This window comes from Carassius carassius, chromosome 39 (genome assembly GCF_963082965.1).
Source record: "Carassius carassius chromosome 39, fCarCar2.1, whole genome shotgun sequence".
Classification (NCBI taxonomy): Eukaryota; Metazoa; Chordata; class Actinopteri; order Cypriniformes; family Cyprinidae; genus Carassius; species Carassius carassius.
Window position 1 is genome coordinate 1,387,693 of NC_081793.1, and position 12,586 is coordinate 1,400,278.

The 12,586-nt window shown below is 40.4% G+C and overlaps 1 protein-coding gene across 1 annotated transcript; it reads right to left on the bottom strand.

Moving 5' to 3' along the window:
* Positions 1 to 247: 247 nt before the first annotated feature.
* On the bottom strand, positions 248 to 3,593 carry sox9a (SRY-box transcription factor 9a). The gene is made up of 3 exons (XM_059530363.1): positions 2,924 to 3,593; positions 2,440 to 2,690; positions 248 to 2,311 (listed from the first exon to the last, which is right to left on the bottom strand). Exons 1-3 carry the CDS (start codon positions 3,355 to 3,357, stop codon positions 1,599 to 1,601), a joined length of 1,398 nt encoding a protein of 465 aa, XP_059386346.1. The 5' UTR covers positions 3,358 to 3,593; the 3' UTR covers positions 248 to 1,598.
* Between the last annotated feature and the right edge of the window lie 8,993 nt (positions 3,594 to 12,586).

A 12,586-nucleotide genomic window follows, 5' to 3' on the forward strand; every position in this document is an offset into this window, starting at 1 on the left:
CTGTTTTTCTTTCCGTTTTCACCCTAACAATGTGAGTGTTATAGTGTGCTGACTATAGGGCCCTCCTGCTGTTTCATCTGTGAGAGGGAGGCAATGCTTACGTCAGAAAACTAAAGTTTGTCATTGCTGGAGACATTCCACTCCCTAAGGCTAAACACAAACCATACATATTCATGCTTAGTGATGTAGAAATGTAAGTGGACACCGATTATGAGTCGACTTCAGACAATAACAAGCTGTAGGTGTCTGTTTTATTCTCACTTTTATTGCAAATATAATACAAAAGATGAGCTTCTTCCAAGGCAGTAAAATGTTAAACTTTTTAAAGACAAAAAACTTGTTCAGTCTTGTGTAAAAAAGATATCAACATCAATACAGAGATCACTGAAGTTGAGTAAAGCACAAAATCATAAAGGGAAAATGCATAAGCAAAGAAAGGTGCCAACTAACTAAACATCTACTTAAAAACAACTACAGCTTCAAATTAGAGCAACGTAGAACTACGCTTCCAGTTTAATCAGCCTTATTTTAGAAACTGCAACATCATTTTGTGCATGACTTAGTTAGAAATAAAGACAAATAAACATTTCAAATAGAAAAATCTACATATGATAAATAAACATGATGAATACAGAGAGTTTTACCATATTTAGTACCAGCCCTCTGTCTAAATGGCCCGTTGGATTACATGACACCATATTCAGAGGCGCAAAATAACAATTCTTTTTTTTTTTTTTGTATAAAGTATTAAAGAATAAAATGCAAATAATTTCTTTGAAATAAAATTAATACTAATAAATAAATTAAAGGGGTTAAGATGGGATACAGAAGGAAAGGCTGTAAGCTGACACCTGTAGGACTGCAGGCAGCTAATGACAAGCAGAGGTCAAAGGTCACTTCCTGGAGCTGCGACACATGCTGTTAGACACTCAGTAAATTCTCAGCTGCCGCTGCCACATAGATATTCCCGCTAATTCACTTCCAACATTTGACAGGCACTGATTCTAGTTGGGGATAAAAGCGTGAACGAGAGCTTAAAAAAAAAATAACTGTTGGATAGGGATGATATTTTACAGGAACATAAATAAAGGGCACAGAGTCAAACTATAAAACATAAAATGCACCGCACGAAGACTAGAGACAATAACGGCTGCTACTGAGGGAAAAAGACGGGAGAAAAACAAGCAATGACTACCAAGAGTGGTTTAGTAAAAATAGACTTTTCTACAAGAAACACAGAAGGCTGAAAAAACAACATGTTAAGAAAACATACACAGTACATATTAAAGTATCAATAATCAATAAGTCCTCACAGAGGAATCATTTCTCAAAAATGTTTCTTTTCTTGCAAACAAGGCTAAAAATATATATATATATATATATTCTAATCTGGAGTTCAGGCGATTAAAAAGGCACATTGGGAGCCGTTTTTCTTGTAGTCCAGCTTTCTTTCCTACATTTTATTGTTTTGTGTGTGTGTGTGTGTGTGTTGGGGGGGGATTCAAGTGTGTGTTTTAAAGAGAGTGGAATGATGCGTAATGAGTCCCATCAGCCTCTGCTGTGTATCTGCTCGACGGTGGGCGTGTGACGGCGAGTCCTCAGGGTCTGGACAGCTGTGTGTAGACCGGCTGCTGGTCCCAATGCTGGGGACTCTGGTTGGATTGGGGAATGGAAGGAACCCCGGTAGAGTCAGCGATGGGTGTGTACATGGGCCTCTGGCTGGGGCTCATGTAGCTGAAGGTGGAGTACAAGCCGGAGCTCTGACACCCAGCATGGGTGTAATAGGAGTTGGCGCCGCCCTGGTGGTCAGAGTATTCGTACTGCGCCCGGGTGATGGATGGGAATGAAGTGCTGTAGTGCTGGAGGTGCTGGACGTTGAAGGAGCCGTAGCTGACGTGCTGCGGGGAGCCCTGCTGCTGCTCGTTGTAGTGGCTGGGACTGAGCTGTTCGGTTTTGATGTGTGTCGTTCTCGGTTGGTCTTGATCCCCGGAGCCACCTGTCCCGAGTGGAGTCAGCTGGGTGCTTGAAGGGCTGCCGTTTTGAGGCTTCCCCATCCAGGTGGCATAGCCGCCCGCGTAGGATGCGTTGGTGGCGTGCCCGTTTGGCGGCAGGTACTGGTCAAACTCATTGACGTCGAAAGTTTCGATGACGTCGTTGCTGAGCTCACCGATGTCCACTTCACGGAAGTCGATGTTGAGCGGACGCCCCGTGTTTTCCTGAAGTGGACGGGTCTCTCGCTTCAGATCCACTTTGCCTGGCTGCACGTCAGTTTTTGGGGTGGTGGGAGGAGTGGGCGGCCCTTGGGATTGGCCTGTTTGGAAACAGTGGAGGAGGGGAGAGAAGTTAGAGAGCGAGTTAAGTACAGCACAGGGGACGCAACAGAAAGAGCGAAGGAAGAAAAACAAAAAACAAAACTGAGATTGACTTGATTTTGCCCACCTGAGTGCTCGATGGGCGAGTGCACCTCTCCCATGCTGGACGCGGGCGAGTCGGCTTGCTGGAGGGCTTTGAAGATGGCATTCGGGGAGATGTGAGTCTGCTCGCTACCGTCCTCAGACTCGCTCTGGCCATTCTTCACCGACTTCCTCCGCCGAGGCTGATATTTGTAGTCGGGGTGATCTTTCTTGTGCTGAACCCTGAGGCGCTCAGCCTCCTCCACGAAGGGACGCTTTTCGCCCTCATTCAGCAATCTGCCCAATGAGCACAGCAATGAATCTTTCCCTACAGTACATACTGTTACTGTTGTGTATCCTGCATGCAGTTGTGTGCTATTATATGAATTTATATGCATGCAGTTGTCTGCTATTATATGAATTTAATTGCATGCAGTTGTGTGCTATTATGTGAATTAATGCAATGTAATTAATTGCAAATAAATAAACACTCAAAGAAATGCGTGTTGAAGATTGAGAAAAGTATTTACCTCCACAGTTTTCCCAGAGTTTTGCTGAGCTCGGCGTTGTGGAGGTGCGGGTATTGATCCGCGAGCTTCCTGCGCGCCGCCTGCGCCCACACCATAAACGCGTTCATCGGTCTCTTCACGTGCGGCTTGTTTTTGCTCGATCCGTTCACTCTCACCGGCATGGGCACGAGCGTCCAGTCGTACCCCTTCAGCACCTGAGACACCGCCTCTCGGATGCACACCGGGAACTTGTCTTCTTCGTCCTTCTTGAAGTCGCCGAGCGTCCCGTCCGGAGCTATGAGGCTGTTCTCGGGCGGACGGGTGTTCTCGGTGTCGGAGCCCGAGCCGGAGCCCGGGGAGCCCGCGGAGTCCTCGGACATGCTCGGGCTTGGGGCGTCAGACAGACACTTCTCTTGCTCATCTGTCATTTTCAGGTAGGGATCTAGTAGATTCATGCGCAGACTGTAGATGGACAGTCTCAGAGAATTCGTACGGATGTCCCGACTGAACGCTTCGCCTCCCCAAAATTCTTTCCAGCTATTAATTCCTGCAAATCCACTGAATCGCGGCGCTCGCTTTCAGAGGGCAAGCGTTTGAGTGTTTCTGCTGGTGTCTGCAAAAGCAAAGCGCTTCCCTTGCGCGCGCTCCCGTGTAGTATTTCCAAGAGAGGGACGAACTTTGGTTTGTCAGCTGAGCGCGCACTGGCTTTTAAACTGCACGCGCTGTGACGACAAGGAAACCGATGCCTGCTCGTACCCACCCCTCTCTCACTCTCAATAATTATCACCCACAATTTAACATTTGAGAAATCTACTTCAACTTTGCTTCAAAAAGCACTGTTTTCATCACAAGTGCTTGCTGAAATCTCCTACTGCTGTATAAATCAGATATCGTGCGCCAGTACGCAGTCTGAAACTGTTCTTTAGAGTCGGACAGAATTCTACATACACCATGCAAGACTTCAAGCGAATGCAAACAATCAAACGGACTTAATATTCAAGCCACTGGATTTAATTCGTTTATTTAGTGACTAATTTTGGAAAGCTTGGCTCAGGGAAGTGTTACTCAGTCAGTGACTCAGCAGAGCTCTCCACTCGCACTAATTCCTTCTTTTCAAGAGGTTTGGAGAAGTTGCAAATATTATTGTATGTATTCATCGAGCTCCATGCTGTCGGGGCGACTCGCTGGGTGTTGTGATGAACCTGACCGATAGGTGGAGACAGAGTTCTGTGCTCAGTGCAGGGCTCGTCTGTGTTTAATGGGCCTAATGCAGACACTGGCCATGCATTACTGATTAAAAACAGCCCAGGGCTCTGTATTTTTGGTCACATTTAGTATTTATATAGAGGAGACCGGGGAGTGCTAATACATTCTATTTAAACGTTTAGGATTTTTTTTTTCAAAACATGTTTCAGATTTTGAAAATAATATCATATTTGACTTCTACAAAAAAAAAAAGTCTTGAAATCAACATATTATCCCAGATTATTTTAATTTATGAAGTACACGATGATATTGCAACCTAACATAGACGTTTTAATTCTTTTATGCATAAACGTATTGTGATTTAGATCCAACCCATCCTCATTTCACCTTAAAACTCTATATTAAAATTGAAATGCATAAAATGTATGCAAGTACTTATATGAGTAAAGCTCTTTTTTAAATTTAGTTTATAATGTAATTTTATTTTCTTCATATATGGTGGTGCTGATGTGTGAAACTGATCTCTCACCCCAGGTTTAAACGAATAATTTTACTCTAACTTGCCTGGATTGATTGAATACCTCTTCCATGATCCATTTTGTGCAATCGTTTGATTGTATATGCTTGTGTGTGCATTTGTTTTATCTCACAATAAAGTGTTCTATAAACATGTGCCGAGTGTTTTGTAGCAGGCCTCTATGAAGATGTCTGGTTTCCTCTCATGATCAGTGCTCAGGCAGAGAAAGGCAGACTCTGGTTGTTGTAAAGCAATGCACAACCGGTCAGTAATCCTATCTGCCCCGCAGTTTAATTAAGGCTCAGCTTCCACATACAGAAACTGAACTGTGAGCGTTGTGATTCCTCCTCGCTCCGACACACAGCGTTTATTTTCACTGGATGTGTTTATTTAAATTATTCACTTCAAGCATAAACATAGCAGAACTTTTAGGACCTTCATCAATAGCACGCTCCCCTTTCTGTTAACAGCACATTGCTAATAGGAAAGAGAGGCTTCATTTATTTATTGTAATGCGGACTTCAGCGAATACAGGAGTGAATGACAGCTTTTCAACTTTGCATGCGCTTATCAACCAATCTTTTAACAACTGCTTGATTTTTTATTTTTATTTTTTTGCATTAGCTCCTGTTGGCTCCTGGCAGTGATGACAGTATTACCTCTGATACAGCCAATTAGATAAGTGTTACCACATTTGGGCTATAGCAGTAACGTCTGCTTTAAAAGTTTCTCTAACCACTTGTTTTACCAAGGTGCTCAAGTAATAAAATGTTATAGGAGTGCAACTTGCAGTCTGATTAACTTATGCCACTTGTTAAGCAGAACTCACATCTGAGTCGCAAATAGCGACTGCAGTCAGATGAGACGGTGATTTCACACAAGATACACCTACGCCACATCCTGTCAAAAACTAAAATTCAGGAACAGATGGCAAAAGCTGTGCATTTTTTATGAACTTGCCCCAAAGTGTTAATTTGATCTGTTTTGTCTTACCATATTTGTTTTATTTGTTTCATTTTGTGTGTGTGTGTGTGTGTGTGTATATGTATATACACACACACACACACACACACACACACACACACACACACACACACACACACACACACACACACACACACACACACACACACACACACACACAATCTATATCTATATATAACTAAGTTTCAACGAAGTCAAAATGAAGCTCTGTTATGGCTGTCACAATTTATTAGTCAGGCAATATTCACCAAGTCACTTTTATCTTAAAGCAGTGATCACATACATGGCTAAGCAACCTACAAAAAGCCTTGGGAAACTTCTCATCTTTTCTTGGAGCGGAGGTGTGAAGATTTTGTGCAAACATTAGAGGTAAACTGGCAAACCATGTCAGTAATTTCTTTATCTCGGAGGTGTTTAAGGTGTTTCTCTTTGTGCTACAGAAGTTCTTGTCTTTTGGCACAGAAACGACCACGGATGATTAGATTTTAAGAACAAACTGGTTCTTTAAAGTTTTTTAAACGTGACTTTTTCTAGTATTTCTTCATGAATGTAGAAATCCAAAGAGCTTTCTGTCACTGCCATCTTGACCTCACTGCCACAGACACAAGACCAGAAGAATAAACTCCATCTGTAACTATGTGTACTTACTTCTGACAGACTTTCTGGCCAAACATGCCTATGCTTTGTTGTTGTTATCATACTGAAGCTTGCATGAAAAAAAGGGTTAATTTGACACCATGCAAGTGATGTTTGAGGAAGAATTTTTTAGTGAGATAAAGTTTTGAAAATAAATTCACAATGGTAAGATAAGATATGAAGTCATAAGGTGTAAGATAAAGTCACACTGCAAGTCATAGTCATAATTGTGAGATATAAAACTGTAACTGTGATATATAAAGTTGCATTGTGGATATATAAGGTCCAACTCCATACAAGGTCCATACGAAGTTGTAATTGTGAGATATAAAATCACATAGTAAGAAAAAAAATGTAATTGTATAAAAGATAAAAAGACCTATTGTGGGATTTAAATTCCCACTACACAACATAAATTTGCAATTATGACAAAGTCACAATTGTGATATATGAAGTTACATTTTTGACAAAGTTCTAATTGTGAAATACAATCACATTTTGAGATATAAAATTCATATTGCACAAAATACCGTCACAATTACAAGAAATAAAGACACAATGGTTAGACTTAAAGTGATAATGCGAAAATTACATTGCACTAAATTAATTTGTAATTTCATAAAAAGTCACAGCTGCATGATTTAAACTCACATTGCACAAAGTCACAGTTAAAAGAAAAAAAGCTGCAATTGTGAGATATAAAGTCATGCTGTGATTTAAAGAAACTAAGAAATAAAGCAAAGTCAATTATATTTTATTGCTTTTTATTCTGACAGAAACAAGCTTCCTTGAATGTGGGACCTGGGTGTCAGGTTGTGTTGAGGTCAGAGGTTCTTCCAGGCACTCAGTCGTTATCTGCGATTTACGACAAACTAACTAGTTTCAGCAGATCAGAGTATTTGACTGTTTGTTAACATGCGTCATCCTGCATCCAACGGCAGATGTTTCTGAAGTGTTACTACTTCCTCCGAGTCAACTGCAGTACATGGATGTATTTTAATTTGGCTCAATTCCACAGCAAACACAATATATTGATGCGAGTTCAAATGAGATCATTTTGACCAGTCGAGCTGACTGAAAACGTGAAGCAGTAAGCAGTGAAGGTGTACACTGAGCCGAACAGGCGCAGAGCCATGGGAATCTGCACGCGATCCAAAGATACAGCTGGTGCAAACACTGGCTCTTAAAAATAACAATGTGCTTTAGCGCCAAGCTAAATGTGCTAATGGCAGATCCACACCTTTAAGGACTCTTTCGGGCTTTTAAAGGGGGCGGCAGCAGGTGTGGGTTGAGGCTTAAGGAATTGGTTTTGTCAGCGGGAGGGCCGAGCCAGTGGAAAAGCAGATGCTAGCCGTGCCCACGGTTTTCACAGTTCGAGAATTCTCTGATGCAGCGAAACGCTAGTCGTCTGGACGCTGGTCCAGTCATAGCACAGCACATTTTTTATTTAATTGTGCCTCACAGAGAGAGGTGCTAGGCATAGTCGGATTTCATTTCACAGAGCTGGATGACCGATAGTAACCTGTCTGGCTTAATGTGTTGTTATTGATTACAGCAGTGACTTTTGCATAATCACTAAAAGCCACCTTGACAGCAGTGGCAGCAAAAAAGGCTTAGCACTGATTAACTGTCATATATGCAAGCATATATTTTATAATAAAGTAAATAACATAATAAATTAACATAATAAATAATTAACATATTAAATGTGTGTTTCTGTAGCTCAAGTGGTAGAGCACTGTGTTAACAAGCGTAAGGTTGGGGGTTTGAATCCCAGGGAATACATGATAGGAAAAAAATTGTCAGCCTGAATGCAACGTAAGATGCTTTGGATAAAAGCGTCTGCTAAATGTATAAAATAATATAATGCAACGAACTGCATGCATTTTTAAATGTGTTAAATATTAGAGCTTTCACTTATATAGCTATTATATATGTGTCTTTTGCATGTTGCATGCTTTTTTTTAAATATATATTTTGCATGTGTGTTCAAGGGCTGAATCAACTCCTTTTGTAGTGTTGTCTGATTCAGGATCTGGTTCGTCAGCTTTGGGCCCTGATGTCATCTGTGGTCTCAGTGACATCCATTCAGATGTGTTCAAGTGTTACTTATGAAACCGCAGACTAAATATAGCTGTTCATGTCATAGTGGCGTAGATTAATTCTTAACCATTTCCTGTCTCAGTCACATTTACTGTATCTCGGCTACAGATAACACTGTGTCTAATCATCAGGACCAGACACATTTTTTTTACATTTCTGTGCATATGTTGGTTGGAAATATGCAGAATGAGAGTGCAACGCTATTCTTGGCGGTGGAGATTTTGAGTATATTTGAGTAGTAACTGATAAGTAGAGCTGGATAAAGAATCAACAATCATCAGAATCCAAAGCTTTTGAACACGGATCTAGGTCCCCATTAAATTCATTTTAATATTTTCTTCCCAAATCCTTTTTTTTTCACTTTTATTTTGCTTGTATTCCATTTTTAATTACTTAATTTTTATTATAAGTTTAATTTTATATATATAAACAAATAAAAAATGCCCCTCCCCCAACCTCCAAATTCTAAATTGTGATTTTATTATTTTATACAAAAATTTCAAAAACCAAATCAACCACAAAAAATGGATGAAACTAATTCTTGATAGTCTTAATGTTGTTACAGCTACAGCAATAATAATTATTATTAATATTAATTTGCATAATAATAATATACAAATAATAATATTATGTTATTATCACTGAATTTGTGTGGTGGATAAAACTGCTCTGCTCATGCAGATTTAATCTTTTAAAGATTTAACTTTCCCAGACACTACTCCATGTCGTAATTTGATTCATTGTACAGCCCCACTTTTGATTTATTCATCTAAAATGTGTCCCAATGTTCTGTAAATTCCATTTTTTGGGGGGTTCTGCGACCACAGCATAGGTCTCTAAGAATCAGAATGGGGATCTCTGTCAGTCACCAGGCCTTGTGTAAGAGGCACCTTTTCTCTGTGTCTTTCACTCTCTCCAGCTCTTTCACTTTTACTGAGTCTCTCTGTCTTTGACCCGCCCTCTTTACCCTGCAGGCCATGCTAAATGAAAGGGCCTATTCTTTTTGCAGAGTCAGTTTGATTCCTGAGTATGCCAACGTAATGAAGGAGTGATGAGATCCAATGGCTTGGGCCACCAGCCCAGCCCAACTCTCTCTACTTCTGCCCCCAGCTCTTTCCACCTCATACACACAGGTAACTATGCACAAACGCCAAGAAATCTGCTTGAGAAATAATGGCGAAAAATCCACTTTTCAGACCGTAACTAACCGTTCTCTATCGGTAATATCCAAACGCGACCATAACTGGACTTCAGAGTTTCAGAGCAGCAGCGATGCCATGCCCTCTCAAAATAAGAACTTGTTTCTTTCCTTTTTTGTGTACTGTAGGCCTACATCCTCGTCAGTGTTATTGAAGATGATTATTTGGAGCTGGGTTCGAAGCGTTGTGTGTTAACTGATGGAAGCAGTTCGAATCGCAGTGGAACACGAGAAGAGTTCAGCTGAAATATAGGATGAAGCATTGTCACGTTCACTCACACACACACACACACACACACACACACACACACACACACACACACACACACACACACACACACACACGCACGTGTCCGGTTTAGGCCTGAGAAATGGAACTGGCACAGTGAGACAGGAAACTTCTGGAAACAGAAACTACCACTTCAGACGGCGTAAACGCACGCATAGACATACATGCATAATGATATCGGTATCTACACGAGATTGCAGCATCCCTGCGGACTCTCCTCGCTGCTGCTGGATTCTAATATTACACTCAGAGGAAATTGTCGAGCTTTATTTCCTGAAATCTCTTCCTTCAGGATGCACGAGTGTGACTCGAATTGAAGAGAGAGAGAGAGGGGAGAATGTGAAAAAAATAATGCTACTGTGTGATATTGTGGGGTGTAACACTAGTTTTATGTGTTTCAGATTAGGGCTCTAAATACCAGGATATCTGGATCCCTCCCCTCATATTTATTCCTCACTCATGTCATTTTCTTAAGCCTTCCTCCTAGCTAGTTTATAAAGCTTCGAAAACAGCACTAGAGTTCTCACAATACAATAATTTGAGGAGTTTAAATTTAAAAACAATAAATATAAAAAATATGAGTGCAGTAAATAATCGCACAAACACAAACACACATGCTTGCATTTGTGGTTTACGGGGACTCTCCAAAGGTGTAATGGTTTTTATACTGTGCAAACTGTATTTTCTATCGCCCTAAACCTACCCCCACCGGCAATTTTTGCATTTCATAAAACAGAGTTTTGTATGTTTTTTTAAGACTGAATTAAAACATCTCAAGTTGAAAATAAAATTACTTGGTTCATATTTTTGTTAGTTGTAGACTTAAGACTTAAGCAATTTAAGACAAAAATAGCACAAACTCTTTGAGAGTGAAAGGTGGCAGACTGATGTCTTCGCTGAGCTCATGTCAGCTGAAATGTTTGTGAGTCTGCTGCACTATTAGTGGCCGTTGACGGCTGACTGAAGGTCATTGTTTGCATCGGCGCAGCACATTAACATTTCTGTTTATGCATGATTGCTCATACTTATTCAGGACCCGATCCTTACTTTTTTGTCTGTTCAGAAGAGGCCACATGCGTGCATGCATATGTGTGTCCACCGCCCTAATCCACGGCCCTTGGCGCTGCATTGTACCGCATATTAGACTTGTCATGCAACTAAGTTTGAATTTCTAATAATAAAATCCAGAGTCTGAGCTTTTCAAAACAAAACCTTTTAGTAAGCGCTCCGGTATCTGCTGACAGGGCGAATAAACACAGATGAATGTAACTCTTTTCCCGAACTGAACTGATGCTGTTTCCAACCTAAAACATTGGGCTGCTTTTGCACTGTAGCACTAATGTAAAATAACTGGCTGACCTTCCCAGAATCCCCCTGCTCCATGTCTCACTGCCCAGATGTGGATATCACAAACAGCTCACATCAAAGCCCACAAAACGGACTCCTTTATTACTAATAATTGATGTTTGCTTGGAATTAACACTTTTTAATAAACCTATTTCTGACCGTTCATTCAAGCTAATGCTCACTGTAAATATTAACAGAGGGTCTTTGACGTCTGCCGAACTAATTTGAGGTTTAGCGATAGATTTTCTTTCCTTTCCATAATACAGAAGTGTACAAGGCCTTCTCACACATGAAGGCAGGGTTAGCATGTGTTGACTAGTACCGAGTGACTGGAAAGATGTGACTCGGCTGGTTAAACTCAACAAGCAGTCACCTCCCTCAAGCAGAATCAAACAAGAAAATAAACGGATTTAATGAACCCATAAACTAGTGGAAACGATTGGAAGAGGTTCTGCAACTTAAATTGCACATTACTTCCCAGATTTGGTGGAAAATAAGTACACAAAAGCAAAAAGAGCTCTTATTATGGAAATAATGTACTTCAAAAGAATATAATTAAGTGCAAACTGAATGTAATACTGGACACTTCATTGGATGTTATTTGCAAGTAAATGGACATTTATTATAGATTACATTTAGACTATATGCAGTTAATTGAACTTAAGTGTATAACATATATATACAGTACAGACCAAAAGTTTGGACACACTTTCTCATTCAAAGAGTTTTCTTTATTTTCATGACTATGAAAATTGTAGAGTCACACTGAAGGCATCAAGGGCTATTTGAGCAAGAAGGAGAGTGATGGGGTGCTGCGCCAGATGACCTGGCCTCCACAGTCACCGGACCTGAACCCAATCCAGATGGTTTAGGGGTGAGCTGGACCGCAGACAGAAAGCAAAAGGGCCAACAAGTGCTAAGCATCTCTCGGGGAACTCCTTCAAGACTGTTGGAAGACCATTTCAGGTGACTACCTCTTGAAGCTCATCAAGAGAATGCCAAGAGTGTGCAAAGCAGTAATCAAAGCAAAAGGTGGCTACTTTGAAGAACCTACAATATGACATATTTTCAGTTGTTTCACACTTTTTTGTTATGTATATAATTCCATAAATAATTCCACATGTGTTAATTCATAGTTTTGATGCCTTCAGTGTGAATCTACAATTTTCATAGTCATGAAAATAAAGAAAAAGAAAATATTAGGTACTCTACAATGCAATACAGTTAAGCACACTTATTTTTCACAAGTGTCTGCTATTGAGATAAATGAGAATGTTAAGCAATATTAGCATTAGCATTATTAGCTTTCTCTGGGAACTGTATGGTGCTTCTTGGAGTTGTGTGGACAATGATGTGCATCTCAAATATAAATATCCAAAGCAAATATTGAATGCTAACTTGAAT

Excerpts from the sequence above, each read along its gene's own strand:
- sox9a (XM_059530363.1), bottom strand. The coding sequence starts at position 3,357 with ATGAATCTACTAGATCCCTACCTGAAAATGACAGATGAGCAAGAGAAG. Across the intron at positions 2,691-2,923 it reads ACTCTGGGAAAACTGTGGAG|ATTGCTGAATGAGGGCGAAA; the intron begins GTAAATACTTTT and ends CTCATTGGGCAG. Across the intron at positions 2,312-2,439 it reads CTCGCCCATCGAGCACTCAG|GCCAATCCCAAGGGCCGCCC; the intron begins GTGGGCAAAATC and ends GTTTCCAAACAG.